The 20,969-nt window shown below is 40.7% G+C and overlaps 1 protein-coding gene and 1 long non-coding RNA gene across 9 annotated transcripts; both read right to left on the bottom strand.

The window, feature by feature from the left end:
- Nucleotides 1-10: 10 nt before the first annotated feature.
- Nucleotides 11-6,775, bottom strand: LOC6637003 (uncharacterized). Of its 8 annotated transcripts, none has more exons than XR_011417267.1 (4): nucleotides 6,381-6,775; nucleotides 3,950-4,010; nucleotides 1,356-1,471; nucleotides 11-866 (listed from the first exon to the last, which is right to left on the bottom strand). XR_011417267.1 is itself a non-coding variant. In XM_002060394.4 (3 exons), the coding sequence occupies exons 1-3, from the start codon at nucleotides 1,835-1,837 to the stop codon at nucleotides 843-845; spliced, it is 366 nt and encodes a 121-aa protein (XP_002060430.3). In that variant the 5' UTR covers nucleotides 1,838-3,436; the 3' UTR covers nucleotides 11-842. The 8 variants fall into 8 exon arrangements, 1 of the variants encoding a protein (XP_002060430.3); XR_011417269.1 differs by lacking the exon at nucleotides 6,381-6,775 and adding an exon at nucleotides 5,161-5,743; XR_011417271.1 differs by lacking the exons at nucleotides 3,950-4,010; nucleotides 6,381-6,775 and adding an exon at nucleotides 1,612-3,436 and having other exon boundaries at nucleotides 11-142; nucleotides 215-866.
- Nucleotides 6,776-8,413: 1,638 nt separating this feature from the next.
- Nucleotides 8,414-10,275, bottom strand: LOC138911550 (uncharacterized). The gene is made up of 2 exons (XR_011417281.1): nucleotides 8,618-10,275; nucleotides 8,414-8,545 (listed from the first exon to the last, which is right to left on the bottom strand). It is a non-coding gene; the product is annotated as an uncharacterized lncRNA (long non-coding RNA).
- Nucleotides 10,276-20,969: the final 10,694 nt, after the last annotated feature.

Genomic DNA, 20,969 nt, shown 5'->3' with positions numbered 1-20,969 from the left:
ATACGTCAACTCATTTGATACAATGCAGCGTATATTTGGATATATTTATAAATTCATACATAAAAGCAGGCATCCTGGACTAACAGTGTCTGATATACAACATGGGACCCAACTCTTACTAAGGCTCGTCCAGAGAGCACACCTGTGGGAAGAGATCAAATCGTTGCAATCGAGAAGAGTTGTTAAACCGTCCAGTTGTATCGCATCACTTAACCCTTTTTCGGATGATTTCGGAATTCTTAGAGTTGATGGGCGCTTGAAAAACTCTTCGCTGGATTTCGACGCTCGCTATCCAATAATTCTCCCGTGTCACCACCCCATCACAAACTCAGTCATCACACGGTTTCACAATCGGGACTTACACGCTGGTCCACGGGCACTTCTTGCTCATATTCGGTTGCAGTATTGGCCGATTGGTGGAAGGAAGACCGTATCCAAGGTTGTTGGAAAATGTGTGAGATGCTTTCGTGCCAAGCCTCGATTAATAGAGCATATAATGGGTGATCTGCCCGTTTTGACTGCTTGTCGAGCCTTTGAAGTCTCTGGTGTTGACTATTGTGGACCATTTTTCTATAAGCCAGACGTACGAAATAAAGCTCCAGTCAAATGTTACATGGCTGTCTTCGTCTGCTTCGCGACTAAAGCGGTTCACCTGGAACTGGTCAAGGATCTGTCGACAGCTTCTTTCTTGAATGCGCTTAAGAGGTTTAAATCGACTCGATGCAGGCCATCGAGTGCAACCTCTGCGTTGCATTGCTTAAGCGACGGCAATCCTTTAAGAGACAACAGGTCTCCAAAAGCCTGGTATATTTGTTCACGCTCTTCATTCGACCAACGGTTTCTTATGGTTTTTCCAAATGATGATCCTGTTAAATAATAAAGTTTAATATAATTAAGTGTGAAAAAGATTAACGTTTTAGTAATAAATAAAAATCAATTAGAAGCGTCGCAGTCGGTTGGAACCGTCGCAATACTCAATCACAGACCAATAACAGCTTAATACAGCCTACCAAAACAATTTATTAGGTGATATTAATTTTAATCATTTGCCACGCACCCAGTTAAACATCTTCGTCTTCAACTAAAAGTTAGTCAATCTCTATGATTGTATAAGGTTTGTTATTTAGGACGATTTTTGCCATTTACCACGCCGCAGTGGTCGTCATTATATAATTTTAGCACTTTACTTCTCGTTGATATAACTTTAATGGGCCAGCGTTCGGTTGAACAGACGATCGGACATTTTACAAGCGCGATATCTCTTTTTACTTTGTCAATGAGGATAAATAGGATAGCCTAAACGCAATGTATGTAAGTACGTGACATAAATATGTAGGTTGCAATTTAATACTTACTACTTGGGCGCTTTCCTTTTTAGTCGATTTTTCTACAATATCATCATCGGAAATATTGAAGTCGCTTTCTGATCGCTGTTCAGAATAATCTGATTCCGAATCCTCTAAAGGATCATCTGCAAAATGGATTTGAGGTACAATGTAAAAACATTCACAATAAGCCCGACAAGTAATTATTAGTTAAGTTAAGATATTACATTTTTCACCATAACTACTCTTAGTATCACCCACAAACTTGATGAATCTATGTACTTACTTTCTTCGAACTGATCAAGGGCTACTGTGTTTTTATCCTCAACATTATTTCCAAGAGCTGCCATAAGCATCTGGGATACTTCGGCTATCTCCGCTACTGTTACAGGGATTCTGTAGATTTCTTTATGTATATCTTTATGATGACCCATAAAATTGGCAAGCCTATCAATTTGGAAATCTTTGACGTTAAGCATCGATGTACAGATAGCTAAATGCTTGCGAATCATCGTTCCCCGTAAAGCCCCTGGGCAGCGAGCCCCACATTCCTGGGCAAATTTTTTTTGAATCGGACAAGCCCTTACATATTGATTTGCTAAGGGCTTGGCGTTAGGCACGCTAAATATGTAATCATTATTTTTTTTAACACCAGCTCTTTTACGATGTTTGAAATTAGTTTCTATACAATACTTGTCAAACGGTGTGAGCAGCACTGGCACAGTTCGATTAAGTTTTCCACGAATAGTCAAACTTGTGTATTTTTGAGCGATTTCTCTAGTTTCTTTCGTGAGACGTTCGAAGTTTTATTTATCTACATTTTCATCGATGGTGTGCCCTGTTAGATAGTTCTCAATTGTTAGTCTTTCAAATTCACCGGCTCTACGGCGGTTAAAAATTTGAAGGCCAATTAGTGTGCTTTGTATCAACGATGTCCATGATAAAAAATCAAACTTAATTTTTAGCACACTCAGAACGCTTTCCGATTTTTTTATCACATAATCAAACAGTTTTTTGATGTCTTCTTTACATGGTAAAATAGTTGGTAGGGCTCTTTTTTTCTTTGACTGGTCCTCTATAGCTTTTTTGTGTATAAAAAGAGGAATTTCGGTTTCCCATAGAACAAGAAAATCTTTAATTAATTTTTTTTTGCATGATTTTGTGTTTTAATGCAATGAGTCCACAATATTTTTGCGCACTTTTTAATTAGAGTTGTAAGGTTCGTTGCAACTGAAGGTGTTTTAAAAGACATCGAAGAAGAGTCCCACTGAACCACTTTTCTGATACAAGATATCATCAAATCCAAATATTTGGGATTAATGGCGTCTATAAGTTCCTGTATCTCATTAGATTCTGATTTTTTTATTTCATGTAATAGTCTGCTGAGCAATCTCATGTTTGCTCTGATCATATCGTACTGAAGTTCGCCGTGCTTCATAGATTCTGCGTTTGCCAATAAAACAATCAATTCATCATATATAAGATTTCTAGAAATGGGATCATCATTTAAAACAGGCATTATTTTTGTGCGCACAACGTCATTTGCACTTTTATGGATGAAGCCGGTTTTGGAGCGACCTTGTTTAAGCAAGTCACGAGTTCCTTTCTTATGATCCCTCCCTTTGCAATTATTAATATGACTCCGTATTGTGCTTTTGGGGAAAAATCCGGAACATCCCTTGCAACATATGAAATCAACCGCTTCGTTTTTAGAGCTTACACACGAGGCACGATTAGAGTTCCGTTATTTAACGATGCATCGATATAATGGATATAATCACCATTTTTCCTAATCTCATCAATAAGTAATCTGCGAGTTTTGTCATTTTTCGACAGGAACAAAAATTTTTGTACTTGCAGCTCATTTTTATGAACAATCTGCAAGTGACGAGCAAATTTTGTTTGCAATTTATTTCAAAATAAGCAAAATGTTTCTTACAATTTGTTTGGGTTTTCGCAGTTGGAAAAATTAAATCCCTTACATCACTTAGTGGAGTTTCAGTTGTGTAAGAAAAAACTTGTTTAATGTTGGAATTATTTAAAATGCTGGACCGGTTAGTTATATCCGGAGCATAACTGGAATCGAATCCTTGCGTATTAAGCGATTGAAATGAATCGTTTATCGTGGAATGATTTTGATTTTTTGCCGATGAATCTATCCTATTCTAAAGATCCAATATTAGCCGATGTATTTTGAGTTGTGTTTATAAATTGTTCGGATGCATCTTTTTGAATATATTTAATAATAGATAAAAAGGAATCTATTTTAATTATTAATGGACGTAATTCAATATTTTAAGTAAATATTTTGTATTCAATATAGTAGCACTAGGAGCAGTGCCATATACATATTTAAGAACATTTATTTTGCTTAACTTTCAGACCTTTAAGGATATGGCATAGTGTATACCTCCACTTCAGTTGCAGTTAATTGGCATTTGCTATGATCATTCGGATGTGTCTCTATTGCATCTTATATTTTAATACAATCATTTTTATATAACGTTAAGCAGCATGAATGTTGTTAAAAAATGTATATCTGTACTGATCATGATAAGGATTAAATTTATATAAATATAAAATTTATATAAAATATAAAAAAATGTATTTATACTTTTCATTACCTTTGTTAGAAATATATAAATATAAGACGAGCACAAGACAGTTGAAACGAACACAAACTAGCTGGAAGGAACACGAATCAGTTAACAAAATAAAATTTGAGTAATATCAAGTATATAAAAATAGCCTTAGTAAATAAATAAAAAAATTAACAAAAACGGTTTAAATACGTCAGGAGGCATATAGCTTGCTTATAGAGAACGTCACTTGCACTTTTATGCATAGAGCCGGTTTTAGAGCGACCTTGCTTAAGCAAGTCAGGAGTTCCTTTCTTATGATCGCCGCCTATGCAATTATTTATATGACTGCGTATTGTACTTTTGGGGAAAAAATCCAGAACATCCCTTGCAACATATGACAACATATTCGTTTTTAGAGTTAATTCTCTTTAAAATTTCGTTATTTAACGATGCATCGATATTGTCGATTTAATCGCCATTACTCCAAATCTCATTAATAACTACTTTTCGAGTTTTCTCATTTTTCGACAGGCATAAACATTTTTTTACTTGTGGCTTATTATTATGGAAGTGACGAACGAATTTTGATTGCAATTTATTACAAAACAAGCAAAAAAAAGTTTTCACAATTAGGAATAATCAAATCCCTTATATCACTTAGTGGAGTTACATAAACTTGGAAGTATATAAGTGCTGGACTGATTAGTTATATCCGGAGTATAGTTGGAATCGACTCCTTGAATAGAATGTGGAAAATTACCAAACGATTTAAATGTATAAAATGCTTATGCTGGGGAATCTAGTCATTTAGAGGCCAGTCTTTGTCTATTATGTTAAGGTATAAGTTTTTTATCAATACATTTATTTATTTTACATGTTAATATAAGACGGGCACAAGACACCTGAAACGAACACAAAATAACTGGTACTAGCACAAATTAGGTAACAATCCAAAAGGCGAGTATTATCAGTATACAATGTTAGCTTTAGTTAAAATACAAATTAGCAAAAACTGTTTGAATACTAAAAAAGGTTTGTACGTCCGGAGGCATATAGCGTACAAGAGAATACACTATTCCTAGAAAAGTAATGACCGATTGTGTCTTTTGTGTAGCTTTTTATAATAAATTAATCTGATTTTGCATATATGATTAACTCATAATACAAATGATAATTAAATTGTTTTCAACAACTAATAAGGCTATAAATCTTTTGATATTTTCCGACTCTGGCCTTAAAACTGTGGTACTCACAATTATGCATATTTAAGACTTAACATATAATAATAAATACATTACAAAACATAACTCTGTCAGAAGTGTAATACAAATGATTTTTTATTTAGTCCTGGCTTAGTTTTAACACTAACCATACAATGTATAGACATACCAAATGGCATTTTTAATCGAAACAAGAAAAATCGAAACGAGGCAACCCCAATGGTACCTGCGACTATTTTAGTGTACCCAGACAGAGTAAGACTGCTGAGAGTTGCAGCCGAACGCCGGCCTCAAAAGCCGAACGTTCAGTAAGAAGCCGCATCTCGCTCAGCGCACAACGTCGCGGGTGATGCGTTTTCTTAAAATATGTGTGTGTGGCATTTTTAAATCCTTACAGCCCAAAAACATATATGTGTATGCATGTGCCTCGCTCTCACTCATTGCTCGCGCACTTGCATCCATCTCTTTCTCCCTGCATAGCTTCCCACAAAACCCCGAGATCTACAAACGTTCATACGTTTGTGTTGTGTGGATGTGCGCACAAGTAGATCGCGGCGTTTGTCGCGAGCCAGAGGTTATTTCTTCAATTGTGTGCCTGTGATAGCAATAGGCACTCACATTTAAATGCTCTATCATATATTTCTTCGTCCAGTCAGGCATGATAAGAATAATTTGATAAAATTTTATTTAATACACAATTAATTGACCTAAATAAAATATTTATATTTATTTTCTGTTTATTGTAGCGACCTATTTTGTTTAAAATACAAAAATATCTAAGTCGTATTTCTGCAAGGGTTATTCATCGTCGGCTTGTCGAAGCATTTAAGAAAAGACCAAAAATTGACGCACACTCTTTCAAGTAAGCAGTTGTGTGAAATTGTTAAAGGGTTTGGCCTGTTCTGGTTGTAGGGGTAAGGGTACCTGATCGCTGGCATGTGTGCATAACTTTTTGGGTCGGCCAACTACGCACACTAACACACTTTTCTATATGGATGGAAGCATTTATGCGCTTGTGTGCCTGTTGCTTGCCTGCCTGCCTGTCCCCGATGCAAATATAACAAGATTTTAGGATTTCTGATTTTGGACCTCTACACATAGACACACACATACAAATGTCTGTGAATGGGCTGATCATGGGCGCAAAAGAAAATACATTATTGGCACGCGTCTAATGCGCGCCCTTCTTTTTAATGATTTTGATGATATAAAAAATATAATTATTGAATGGAGAAATGTCAAGCTCAACTTACCTCGCGAATCAATAATCTCCGCTTCGAAACTGCCTTTGCTAAATTTTGCAATGCACATTTTACTTCCTTCCACTATTTTAATTTTTTTTTATGCAATACATAATATTACTCGCACTTAATTAAGAAATACATCCTCTCGCAAAGTTTCCAGAAATTTAATGGCGCCAAGTTTTCGAGTTACGCGACGAGCAAGTCAAGTCATTTCTTCAAATGTACTTTTAAGGCAGCTCTGCACTATCAAATTGAATACTCGAAACGCGTTCATTTTGCTCGCGTTATGGTAAAAACTAGTCGATATTTATGCAATTAAAATGAAGATGTGAGAGAGATATTAAATTGATGATGGATTGTAAAAATGAAAGCGGTCAAAAAGAATAACTGTTATGAGGAAATAACTGTTTTTATTGGAAAAAAAAATTAAGCCGCATTTTTTTTATTAGATTATTATTTTCATGCTATTATCGATATCTAACTTATATGTATTTGGATCTTGGTCATATGTCGCCTGTTGCTCCAGAGTCTATAGGACGTTGTCAATACTTTCCTCCTCATCACTGTGTCTTTAAAGAAGACAGTTCAACGACAAAATTGCGAGGCGTTTTCGACGGCTAAGCAGCTACCTCGTCAGGTTATTCATTAAATGAACTATTGATGGCTGGACCTGTTATTCAAAGCTCGCTGTTTCATATCCTTCTTCGCTTTCGTAATTTCCCGATCCCTAACAGGAGATATTGGAAAAATGTATCGCTGCGTACGCGTTTCAGCACCGCATGATTTTCTCCAATGCATTCTGTGGCGAGACTCGCCAGAACAGGGTATAAAGATTTTTAAGCTGGATACAGTTACATACGGAACAAAGCCAGCTTCATTCCTCTCTATCCGTGCTATGCATCAGCAGTCTATGGATGGGGAAACTAATTTTCCATTTGGATCTCAGATTTTGCGGCGTGACTTCTACGTTGATGACCTCATTTCATGGGGTAATTCAATTCAAGAAGCAAAGGAACTTCTTAATCAGACGGCTGGAATCTTGGCAAGTGTGGGGTTCAAGTTGCGAAAGTGGTGCTCAAACAATTCTGCTGTACTGAAAGGGATACCCGTAGAGGACAGAGAATCTTCCCTAAAGGTTGATGATGGTAGCGACATCACCAAAACTCTTGGACTCGCTTGGGACTTAGCGTCGGATCGATTGTTGTTTTCGTTTTCGTCCATTCAGTAGAGATCTAAACCATCCAAAAGGTCAATACTATCGACCATAGCTCGCTTGTATGACCCGCTTGGACTCATAGGGCCGGTAATTGCCAAGATTAAAATCTTTATGCAGCAGATCTGGAAGGAGAAGCTTGAGTGGGACGAGAGGTTGCCATCATCACTGGCAACAGCTTGGCATGATCTTTGCTGCAGTTTTGAGAAGGCAGTTTCTTAAATTTCCTCATCTCGTGTCAATACCTGCAGCAGAGTTAGAAGTTCACGGTTTCTGCGACGCCAGCATCGAAGCATATGGGGCCTGTCTCTACGTCCTTTCTCGACGAACATCAGCCAGTTGTCAGCTGTTGTGCTCCAAATCGCGTGTAGCTCCTCTGAAAACAATCACAGTTCCAAAGCTAGAGCTCTGTGGTGCCGTCTTATTATCTAATCTCATGCGAGAGATATCTAAAATGAATCTGTTCGATGGAAAATTCTACTGTTGGTCGGATTCTGCTGTATGCCTTTCCTGGATAAGGACCGATCCCTGCAAGCTCAATGTGCTTGTGGCTAATCGCGTCACAGCAGTTCAAGAGCTAACTAATGGCATGGAATGGCGTTACGTGCCTACTGCACTCAACCCGGCAGATATACTCTTGAGAGGATCTACGCCCAGTGAATTAGATCAATCGTCACTGTGGTTCAACGGCCCAGAATTTCTAGTTAAAAACAAATTGGACTGGCCTGCTTCTTGCTTGTCAGAAAGGACAGAACTCGAACTTAAAAAAAGGGTCCTTATTGCGTCATCTCCCTTCGTTAATATAACTGTCACTTGTAAATACGTCAACTCATTTGATACAATGCAGCGTATATTTGGATATATTTATAAATTCATACATAAAAGCAGGCATCCTGGACTAACAGTGTCTGATATACAACATGGGACCCAACTCTTACTAAGGCTCGTCCAGAGAGCACACCTGTGGGAAGAGATCAAATCGTTGCAATCGAGAAGAGTTGTTAAACCGTCCAGTTGTATCGCATCACTTAACCCTTTTTCGGATGATTTCGGAATTCTTAGAGTTGATGGGCGCTTGAAAAACTCTTCGCTGGATTTCGACGCTCGCTATCCAATAATTCTCCCGTGTCACCACCCCATCACAAACTCAGTCATCACACGGTTTCACAATCGGGACTTACACGCTGGTCCACGGGCACTTCTTGCTCATATTCGGTTGCAGTATTGGCCGATTGGTGGAAGGAAGACCGTATCCAAGGTTGTTGGAAAATGTGTGAGATGCTTTCGTGCCAAGCCTCGATTAATAGAGCATATAATGGGTGATCTGCCCGTTTTGACTGCTTGTCGAGCCTTTGAAGTCTCTGGTGTTGACTATTGTGGACCATTTTTCTATAAGCCAGACGTACGAAATAAAGCTCCAGTCAAATGTTACATGGCCGTCTTCGTCTGCTTCGCGACTAAAGCGGTTCACCTGGAACTGGTCAAGGATCTGTCGACAGCTTCTTTCTTGAATGCGCTTAAGAGGTTTAAATCGACTCGATGCAGGCCACCTCAGATATGGTCGGATAACGCTACCAACTTTGTCGGCGCCAAAAACGAGCTTCTGGATCTCAAGCGTCTATTCATAAGTCGTAATCATATTGAGTCAGTGCATAATTTTTGCATGGCTGATTCCATTGATTGGAAATTTATACCTCCTCGTTCACCGCATTTTGGCGGCCTTTGGGAAGCAACAGTGAAGACAGCGAAACATCATTTTTATCGTGCTGTTGGATCTTGTGTTCTCAACTTCGAAGAGTTTCGCACCCTAGTCTGCCATATAGCATCGATAATTAATTCTAAGCCATTGTTTCCTCTTTCAGAAGATCCAGCAGATCTAGATGTGCTCACTCCAGCTCATTTATTGATTGGTGGACCCAGCTCATCGTTCTTTGAACCTGATGTGACGCACCTTCAATTCAATCGTCTGGCTGGTTGGCAACGCGTAACGTACCTCCAACAACTGTTTTGGTCTCGCTGGCGTGAAGAATACTTAACACTGCTTCAGCAGCGCTCCAAATGGCGTACTCCGAAACCAGGCCTATGCGTCTACGACATAGTCCTCGTAAAGGATGAAAATCTGCCGCCTCTAAGGTGGCCACTGGCGAGAATCACAGAGTTAATCGTGGGATAGGATGGAGTTGCTCGAGTAGCCATTTTGCGCACCACAACAGGAGAAACGAGCTGCAAACAAGCTATGCCTATTGCCCATCAGGGAATCTGTTGAAAGCCCATGCCTTCCAACGGGGGGAGAATGTCTGGTTACGCAGCCAAAACAACTGGAGCGCCCTCGCAACTGATAAGAGCAGCATCTTAATTTTATCTTATAATACTCGCTCTGCAAGTGCCTAAATTTCGCTCTTAAGAATTCATTTACATAGAGCTGCCGCTCTTCGCTGTAACGATCGTTTTATTACCCTAGCTATACTTATGCAAAGGCCTCGATGCTGCGCATCGAGTTTGTTAAGTCAGTTCGCTTCATGCATTTGGTACTCATCGGCCACTTGCATTATTCAAAATTATAACTAATAATTGTCTCTTCGCTAAAATTGGCACGTACTAATTCGGGTTCGCTTGCCTATATATAAACTAAACACAGACCAATTCGGATCTGCCTGCTTCTCGTAACTTTAAGAAATATAAAACAATTTTGAACACAAAAAATAAATAGTTAATTATTTCTATTTGTGAAAGCTATTGAAAAAGCTCAATAGCGCAACATATATGTTTCTAACAAAGGTAATGAAAAGTATAAATACAGTTTTTTATATATATATAAATAAAATCCTTATCATGATCAGTACAGATATACATTTATTTAACAACATTCATGCTGCTTAACGTTATATAAAAATGATTGTATTAAAATAAAAGATGCAATAGAGACACATCCGAATGATCATAGCAAATGCCAATTAACTGCAACTGAAGTGGAGGTATACACTATTCCATATCCTTAAAGGTCTGAAAGTTAAGCAAAATATGTATATGGCACTGCTCCTAGTGCTACTATATTGAAAACAAAATATTTACTTAAAATATTGAATTACGTCCATTTATAATTAAAATGAATTTCTTTTTATCTATTAATTATTAAATATATTCAAATAGATGCATCCGAACAATTTATAAACACAGCTCAAAATGCATCAGCTAATAGTGGAACTTTAGGACCTAACGACTTTGGCTCTGTTTAGATTCATCGGCAAAAAATCAAAATCGTTCCACGATAAACGATTCATTTCAAGGATTCGATTCCAGTTATGCTCCGGATATAACTAACCGGTCCAGCATTTTAAATAATTCCAACATTAAACAAGTTTTTTCTTACACAACTGAAACTCCACTAAGTGATGTAAGGGATTTAATTATTCCAACTGTGAAAACCCTAACAAATTGTAAGAAACATTTTTGCTTATTTTGCAATAAATTGCAAACAAAATTTGCTCGTCACTTGCAGATTGTTCATAAAAATTAGCCGCAAGTACAACAATTTTTGTTCCTGTCGAAAAATGACAAAGCTCGTAGATTACTTATTGATGAGATATGGAAAAATGGTGATTATAATCATAATATCGATGCATCGTTAAATAACGGAACTCTAATCGTGCCCCGTCAAAAGCGTGTAAGCTCTAAAAACGAAGCGGTTGATTTCATATGTTGCAAGGGATGTTCCGGATTTTTCCCCAAAAGCACAATACGGAGTCATATTAATAATTGCAAAGGGAGCGATCATAAGAAAGGAACTCGTGACTTGCTTAAACAAGGTCGCTCCAAAACCGGCTTCATCCATAAAAGTGCAAATGACGTTGTGCGCACAAAAATAATGCCTGTTTTAAATGATGATCCCATTTCTAGAAATCTTATATATGATGAATTGATTGTTTTATTCGCAAACGCAGAATCTATGAAGCACGGCGAACTTCAGTACGATATGATCAGAGCAAACATGAGATTGCTCAGCAGACTTTTACATGAAATAAAAAAATCAGAATCTAATGAGATACAGGAACTTAAAGACGCCATTAATCCCAAACATTTGGATTTGATGATATCTTGTATCAGAAAAGTGGCTCAGTGGGACTCTTCTTCGTTGTTTTTTAAAACACCTTCAGTTGCAACGAACCTTACAACTCTAATTATTGCATTAAAACACAAAATCATGCAAAAAAAAAAAAATTAATTAAAGATTTTCTTGTTCTATGGGAAACCGAAATTCCTCTTTTTATAAACAAAAAAGCTATAGAGGACCAGTCAAAAAAAAAAAGAGCCCTACCAACTATTTTACCATGTAAAGAAGACATTAAAAAACTGTTTGATTATGTGATAAAAAAATCGGAAAGCGCTCTGAGTGTGCTAAAAATTAAGTTTGATTTTTTATCATAGACATCGTTACAAAGCACACTAATTGGCCTTCAAATTTTTAACCGCCGTAGAGCCGGTGAATTTGAAAGACGTTTGACAAGTATTGTATAGAAACTATTCTCAAACATCGTAAAAGAGCTGGAGTTAAAAAAAAAATAATGATTACATATTTAGCGTGCCTAACGCCAAGCCCTTAGCAAATCAATATGTAAGGGCTTGTCCGATTCAAAAAAAATTTGCCCAGGAATGTGGGGTTCGCTGCCCAGGGGCTTTACGGGGAACGATGATTCGCAAGCATTTAGCTATCTGTACATCGATGCTTAACGTCAAAGATTTCCAAATTGATAGGCTTGCCAATTTTATGGGTCATCATAAAGATATACATAAAGAAATCTACAGAATCCCTGTAACAGTAGAGGAGATAGCCGAAGTATCCCAGATGCTTATGGCAGCTCTTGGAAATAATGTTGAGGATAAAAACACAGTAGCCCTTGATCCGTTTCAAGAAAGTAAGTACATAGATTCATCAAGTTTGTGGGTGATACTAAGAGTAGTTATGGTGAAAAATGTAATATCTTAACTTAGCTAATAATTACTTGTCGGGCTTATTGTGAATGTTTTTACATTTTACCTGAAATCCATTTTGCGGATGATCCTTTAGAGGGTTCGGAATCAGATTATTCTGAACAGCGATCAGAAAGCGACTTCAATATTTCCGATGATGATATTGTAGAAAAATCGAATAAAAAAGGAAAGCGCCCAAGTAGTAAGTATTAAATTGCAACCTACATATTTATGTCACGTGCTTACATGCATTGCGTTTAGGCTATCCTATTTATCCTCATTGACAAAGTAAAAAGAGATATCGCGCTTGTGAAATGTCCGATCGTCTGATCGCTGGCCCATTAAAGTTATATCAACGAGAAGTAAAGTGCTAAAATTATATAATGACGACTACTGCGGCGTGGTAAATGGCAAAAATATATATATATATATATTATACTTTATATATTATATTAAACTTTATTATTTAACAGGATCATCATTTGGAAAAACCATAAGAAACCGTTGGTCGAATGAAGAGCGTGAAGAAATATACCAGGCTTTTGGAGACCTGTTGTCTCTTAAAGGATTGCCGTCGCTTAAGCAATGCAACGCAGTTATAAATAATTCTACATATCTAAAATGTAGGACACCGGCGCAAGTAAAAACATGGATAGATAATCAGCGCAAGGCTAAATCAAGAAAATCAACTCCGCAAATAGATTAAATAATGAATATGTTGACCATATTTAGAACTAAATTGACTATACTTTTTCGTATTTTTTTATGTTAATATTAATTTATGATAAGAATACTTGGAATTTGTTAAAAATGCATACTATAAATGTATTAAATAACGTCATTTATGTAAATTCATATTGTTAATTTTACTTTAACCTAAGATGATTTGAAACTGCATTCAAAATGTATTTGAGTTTAATTTCAACTAAGCCAGCCTGGCACTGAATTTAAAATGTATAGATTTAATAAAATATTGCTGAGTTTTATGGGCGTTACACTTACATTCGAGTTTTGTTGTATTTCACCGTTCCTGTGTCCTCATACCCTCTATATAATCGCTATATATATAAAATATTTGCATCTTACTCAGTATGTTATTTGAGGACAGCCATTTGATTTTTATTTACTAAATTGGGGTGTGAACTGGACCAAATCTCATCGTTCCTGTGTCCTTATAATACACTTTGCTTATCCAAAAATATCTGCATCTGGCAACCCCGCGTACATTATTCGGAAACTTTTTATGTTATATACTGAGAGTATTTCGAGAACCGAGTCCTCATAAAGTACGTTGGATGTTTGGCACCCTAAGTTGTGGTGTTTCACTTCGTGGAGATGCCACATCGACCAAATGAGGATATAAACATTTTAGTAAAAAACATATTTTTGGGACAACTAGAGTTCGAAATGTATTTTATTCTTTTTAAATAATCAAATATATTCAAGATAACTCTAATCGGATTGCATCGTAGTTAAGCAGATGTCAGAAAATGCATTTAAAATCTATGTTACCGAAAAATCCTCTCAGCATAAAGCAGACCAACTTTAAGATAATATAAACATTTTATTATTTGACGTACAGGCAAAGTGTTGGTTGGATAATGTTAAGCAAATGTACCGTTTTTTTTTATTAATCCTAAGGCTTACTCTGAGAATTGTGTTTTATGGAGAATTTTGAAAAGTCCCCAATGTAGACATTTAAGTCCAAAAAATGTTGAGGTCTGACTCCAAAATAGCCAATTGTCCCTATAAACAACGCAGCATATAAAAAAAGTCCTGATTTTGGACGCTCCATATATATATATATATATATATATATATATATATATATATATATATATATATATATATATTGCCTTAAGTATATTGTGTATATGAATATTGTTGCATGTTATACGCTCTCCTCAATAATAATTGAAGTTTTAATTCAAGTATGCGTATATATATATTTTATATATTCCTTCATCCGTCAATTCCATAATTTCATATATATATAAATATATATATATATATACATCAATATGGCCTTAAGTATTGTATATATATATATATATATATATATATATATATATATATATATATTATTCTATGTTATATGCTCTCCTCAATAATTATTGAAGTTTTAATATAGATATTGTGTATATATATTTTTATATATTCCATCCGTCAAATTCCATATTTTCATAAATATATATATCAATATTGTTTTAAGTATTGAATATATATATATTGTTCTATGCTAAGTATAAAATATTTGAAAGCAACGTAGATGAACAAATTTCGTACAGTAGGCATACAAACATCAATAAATGTATATCAATTATAAATTGATAATATATTTTAAGCGAATGTATAACCCAATTATACGAATTATGTTCGTCTAGTGTTACTTTTTTTCGAATCATCAAGCAAAGGACAAGCTTCAGTGGATCGCAGTATGGCAGCTGCTCAACCACTTACAACACCTTGCCTGTTACAAAAGCCGTTTACTATTGATTCTAGGCTTTGACATTGTATAAAATAATGTTGTAAAATATAACTAGGGCGGCATCAGGTGATCGAAGATCCTCCCAATTTACTATGTTATAAATAACATTGGCATCACATCCATTGTCGTTAATAAAACAAATTAAAAACTTTTAATGGTTTAGAAGCCATACAATGCAAATTGCCCCTTATTTATCATTGCAGTCCAGCACGGATACGACCTTAGAGGCGTTCAGGCATAATCCAACAGACGTAGCGTCATACCACTGTTCGCTCGAACAAGTATTGCGCCATTGGTCCGTACCTGCGGTTCCTCTCGTACTACGCAGGAATGCTGTCGCAACAACGTTTTGTCATTAGTAGGGTAAAACTAAACTGTCTCACGACGGTCTAAGCCCAGCTCACGTTCCCTTGCATGGGTGAACAATCCAACGCTTGGTGAATTTTGCTTCACAATGATAGGAAGAGCCGACATCGAAGGATCAAAAAGCGACGTCGCTATGAACGCTTGGCCGCCACAAGCCAGTTATCCCTATGGTAACTTTTCTGACACCTCTTGGTAAAAACTCTTGAAACCAAAAGGATAGATAGGCCGAGCTTTTGCTGTCCCTGTGTGTACTGAACACCGAGATCAAGTCAGCATTTGCCCTTTTGCTCTATGTGTGGTTTCTGTCCGCACTGAGCTGGCCTTGGGACACCTCCGTTATTATTTGAGAGATGTACCGCCCCAGTCAAACTCCCTACCTGGCAATGTCCTTGAATTGGATCATACCTGAGTAATTGGAGTTATACCAAATTTTTAAATCAATAATACATAAATGCATTCTCTCATTAAAGAATTTGTTTGCGATTATATAACAAACTCGTGATTCTTTGATCAAGAAGCTTGCATCAAAACCCAATACCATAAGACATAATAATTATATCCGTATAATGGGTAGGAAATGATACACGTTCCATTTAATCAAGTAAGTAAGGAAACAATAAGAGTAGTGGTATTTCATTGTCGATACCAAACCGAAGTCTAATATCTCCTTATCCCACTTATTCTACACCTCTTATGTCTCCTTACACTGCCAGATTAGAGTCAAGCTCAAAATGGTCTTCTTTCCCCGCTAATTATTTCAAGCCCATTCCTTTGGCTGTGGTTTCGCTAGATCGTAGATAGGGACTAAACAAAACATATTTGTTTAACACGCCACGTGTACCCCGTAGGGATTTACTACAACGGTTTTCGAAATACAGCGAGCCGAAACAAAGCGTCGGACTAGCGCCCCTCCAAAACACTACATGTGCAGTGCCCCGTCGGTACCAAATTGAATGCATGCTTGTCGAACATGACATTCCCCGTTGGTGGGAGGTGAGATCTATCTATACCTCCGCTAGTCTTTGGGTACAGCACCCGGTTGACACGCAACTCCACGCCGAGTGAAAACTCTCCTCATAATTGGGTATCGAACCACAGCCACCACGATACTCCCCGAAGGGCCGCACCAATTAACCAGGACGGAACGAGTTCCGTGGGCTCCTGGTTACCCGTGGTACCAAATTACAGCTTTGGTCGGCAGTTCGTAGCAATTGCCACTTCCCAGTTTTGTTGACGACAAACACGGAATGGGTCATCAAATGTTCGACTTACCCCAAATTGGGGTTTGTCTACCAGATTAAGCTCTGTTCGGCTTCGTGACACGGTCCATGCCACTCCCAGCTTTGACTAACGTCAGCCCGGCACTGGTCGGCCCTGTGTGGTTGCACTTCACTCACGCCGTCTAGCAAACACCGCCCGCGCAAACATCTCCCGGAGTAGGAGCCGCTCTGTTGTCTCCAGGACCCGGGAAAAGTCCCAACGGGTACCTTCTCTCCTTACACCAAGTCCGTAGAGGTCTCGCAGATCTGCATAGAGTGGGCAAGCAACTAGCATGTGCTGCCAGTCTTCATGCTCCGCACCGCATTGACATGCGGGCGTTGCACTCAAACTTCTCTGGGACGACGGATGGAGCAGGACATCCATCTTGGTGTTCCAGATGAACGGCCCACTGATGGATCCCTGGGGACACCCTCGCGTGACCTCCACCTCCACTGCGCCACATTTGCTGGTCATCCTGGCTTTCCTGCCACAGAAGAAGCTTCTCCACAAGCTAGCTTCCTTGCATCCCGCATCGATCAAGCGGCGCATCGCGGCGCTCCACTCAATGTTGTCAAAGCCGCCTTTAAAGTCCACGAAGAGACCAAGTACGCATACCGCCTGGCTGGCGGCAATGCTGGTCATCACGTGCTTCCAGGCGTCTTCGACACAGCGTCCAGGTCGAAAGCCAAATTGCCATCTATTTCCATCCGGAAGCACCTCCTTCATTCGATCCACCATGATCCCCTCAAGCACTTTGCCAAACACTGCCAACAGGCAGATGCCCCGAAAGGAAGCTGGATCGCTTCTATCCTTGTAGGGGCCCTTGAGTAGCGCAACTACACGCGGGCACTTCCACTCAAGGGGAAAGTATCCTTCTGTCAGGCAGCGGGAATACAACGTTGTCAGGTGCTCGAGGATGGCACGCCATACCGCCTTGCAGACCCCACCTGTAATGCCGTCAATCCCGGGAGAGCGCCTGCTCTTCAAAGGAGCAACGCATACTTCAACCTCGAAAGCTTCGAGCGCTGGAGCAGCTTCGTCCGGAATGAGGATGTCTTCACTCGACTCCGCAACTGGAAAAATGCTGTGAAGGAGGAGACTCGCGCAGTCGTGCCATGTTACGACCAGCCCGGCACCTCAAATCGGTAGACCGCTTTCGTCCCCGGCATATCCAGTAGACGTGCCCCCACGGATCGTCTCTGTGGTCTCCAACGAAGCGTCGCCAGTTTTCCTCCTTCGTCTTCAGGATGAGCATCTTGAACTCGCGGACAGCTGTCCGCAGATTAGCTGCAAGATACGGTGCAGATTCATGACCTCTGCGCCGTGCATCTTGGAGCCTCCGCCTCAGTCTCCTGACCTCGCTGCGTTTGGTACGGCAGTCCCCCATTTAACTTTTCCCTGGGCTCTCGACTGTGGCCTAACACTCTGTCGCACACAGACTGTACGGCAAGGCGTAGGGCAGACACCGCGGTATCCAACGGCAACATCCTAATATCCTCCTGGGAAAGGTGCTCCTCGATTTCCTCTACCAGCTCCGAGTCGAACAATCGCCAATAAACATTTGCGAGCTTCCAGGACGGCACAGGAGCATAGCTTTCAACTGCATTTGCTGGGGATGGCGAAGTCACAACAGTAATCATGTTGTGGTCGCTCAAATCCCACTCGTCCACACTCCAGTCATACGCGGCCCACGTAGACGTTGCTTCGTTCACGATTGTTACGTCGATATCGCTCTGTCCTCATCCATTATCGAACGTGTACACCTCGCTGACTTGATTTAGCACGTTGGCACGACTTCCGAGTATCCACTCATCTAGCTGTTCGCCTCTTCTGTAGTTCAGCTGGCCACAAAAGAATCCTTACCGTTTGCTGAACCACAAGGGAGACACAGCGTTTGCGTCCAGGCTGAGAATTACTGGTGTACTGCTCGCCAGTAGCAGTATGGTATCCATATAGCTCAATATCCTTGTCAAGTCAGCATGAGCATGGCAGTATATGGAGGTCAGGTAAACAGTGCCATGTTTACCTGTGACCCTCACACATACTCCAGGCTCGGTGGTCAGCGACTCCACTGGTAGGCAGATGGCATCTGGGTCGTCGATGATGACAGCAGCGCTTCTTTTCCGGTCCTCGACAGCGTGGCTTCCGAAAACGCGCATCCCGGCTGGGAAGCCCGTAATCCTTCCAACGACGTCCGAGTATGGCTCCTGCAGCAGCGCAAAGGAGTGGCCGTGGTCACGCATACGTACACCGATATCGATGCACGCTGCGCGGTCCCGGCCACAGTTGGATTGGATGAAACTAAACATTAATATTTAGCTTGCACCCTCACCACCACTGCGCCATAAATCGGGCAAGACCCCGAAGGCATATAATGCCCCGAGGGTAGCCCCTTGAAGCGGCAATTCCGGCAGTCGACCGGATTATCGCACTTGGCTGCGATATGCCCTATCTGTCCAAACTGTCGGCATAAGTCCTGCTTAAGGCGGCACTCGGACACCTTGTGGTCGAAGCCGACACACCTTTGCAAGCATAGGTGCGGACGAGGGACCGGCATCGGTATGAAAATCACTTTATATACCCCGTCCGGTCTTTTCAAAAGTCGCCAGGCCCTCTCGTCAACTTCTAGCGTCAGATTAACGCTGGCGTCATCAGTGACGGGCCACGGCTTCGACTCAAGGTGTACTGCCTTGTTGAACACCGCTGCTGTCATCTCCTCCTCGGGCAGGATCAATGTGTCCACATCGAACACCGTTATCCTCGACCTCAATTCTTTGTTCGGTTGGATGTTGAGTCCAACCTCCGCGAACTTGGTATTTGCCACGACTCTGTTGAGCTCGCCCTTCGATGGTGTGCGCCGCCTCGCTTGAGCTCTCGCACCTCGTGCACCCGCACTCCAAGGGTGGGTGCGACCTCCTCCATGATCCGTTTGGCCACCATTTTACCCGACTTGCTCGCGTCCCGACTCGTGACCACCGCAGACCACGTCTCAACTGGCTAGTTGATCCGTGGGGCAGCGATCGGCACTCCTGGGACGGGGACAGCGGTGCGGGCCGCATGGTGGGCAACTTGGTGGACGACTTGGTGAGCAGCAGTTGGGGTGGGAGCGGCGAGCTGTGCTGCAGACGATCTGTCAGCCAGGTTCTCGACCAGACCGTTCCGCACTGCCAGCGACGTGGACAGCTCCTCCGATCGCTTAACGGCTGCCGACACCTCGCGCGCGGCTTCGGGGGCGACACCCACCAGGGCAAGGCGGGTCATTTCGGCAGCTGCCGAAAGCTCCGCTATAATCACCCCTGTCCCCTCGGCCATTATCCTCAATGCTGGGGCAAGCGCGATGATGGGGGCGGCAGCGGCAGCGGCTCTGACGTCTCATCATCGGCTCTTTTTGCAGCAGCCCTAGTGGCGGGCTTGGCAAACTCATCCGCGCTTTCCAACGCTTGCCTCTTCGGCTCAACGGGTACGCAGGGGGCGGAAATCGTACTGCGGCCCCTTCCTCTCCTCACCCTCCTCCTTCCATAGGCGGCGACTCTGGCAACCGACTCGGCACTAGACACCGTGCCGGCCACGCTTCTGGCGTCCATTGTCGTCGGCAACACCACGCGATAACCCGGACACAAACCGCTTACCTGGTTAACGAACCGCACTGCTCTATTTGCGCTGCTTGCACTGTTTTACTCAGCTTTGCACTGTTTTTTAAAATTCCGCACTGCTTCGCACTATGTGCACAAGCAGTTTTATTGCTGTTTACAGTAATGTGTACCGCAAAGTTTTATGGCTTTGTTTACGCCAAAGCGAACAGCTGCACCTTATCTTTTGTTTTTGAAACTAAAATAACTCCGCGACACGTCTACTCGCGGCGAACGTCTGGAACAAACTCAGTAGATAGGGACATGAAATTCAGTGGGCTTAATCTGAGCACCTGACACGATGGCTTAATCTCACGGTTCCTAGTATAAGATTAATTCAAGCGTCAATCACCGCCCCCTTGGAACATCAATTCCGCAGGTACCAATTAAAGAAACGACTGTTTGGTTGTGACTTCTACCTTGGCTTGGCACGAGGACTACCTAAGCCTCTTCCGTAATCTGGATCACGGAACCCGGTTGTATGACGCAACTCCACGTCGAGCGATGCTCTACCCGCATTTTAGTGAAAAAACACAACCACCACGATACCCCCCGAAGGGCCGCACCAACTAACCAGGACGGAACAAGTTCCACGGGCTCCTGGTTACCCGTGGTACCAGATTAAAAGCCTCTGGTCAGGCCTCGTACCAGAAGGGTACTTCCAATTTAAACTC

This window comes from Drosophila virilis, unplaced genomic scaffold, assembly GCF_030788295.1.
Source record: "Drosophila virilis strain 15010-1051.87 unplaced genomic scaffold, Dvir_AGI_RSII-ME tig00001562, whole genome shotgun sequence".
Lineage (NCBI taxonomy): Eukaryota > Metazoa > Arthropoda > Insecta > Diptera > Drosophilidae > Drosophila > Drosophila virilis.
Note: the sequence above shows the minus strand (reverse complement) of the source record. Positions and strands in the feature narration are given on the sequence as shown.

Excerpts from the sequence above, each read along its gene's own strand:
- LOC6637003 (XM_002060394.4), bottom strand. The coding sequence starts at position 1,837 with ATGATTCGCAAGCATTTAGCTATCTGTACATCGATGCTTAACGTCAAA. Across the intron at positions 1,472-1,611 it reads CCTTGATCAGTTCGAAGAAA|ATGATCCTTTAGAGGATTCG; the intron begins GTAAGTACATAG and ends TCCATTTTGCAG. Across the intron at positions 867-1,355 it reads AAAAGGAAAGCGCCCAAGTA|GATCATCATTTGGAAAAACC; the intron begins GTAAGTATTAAA and ends ATTATTTAACAG.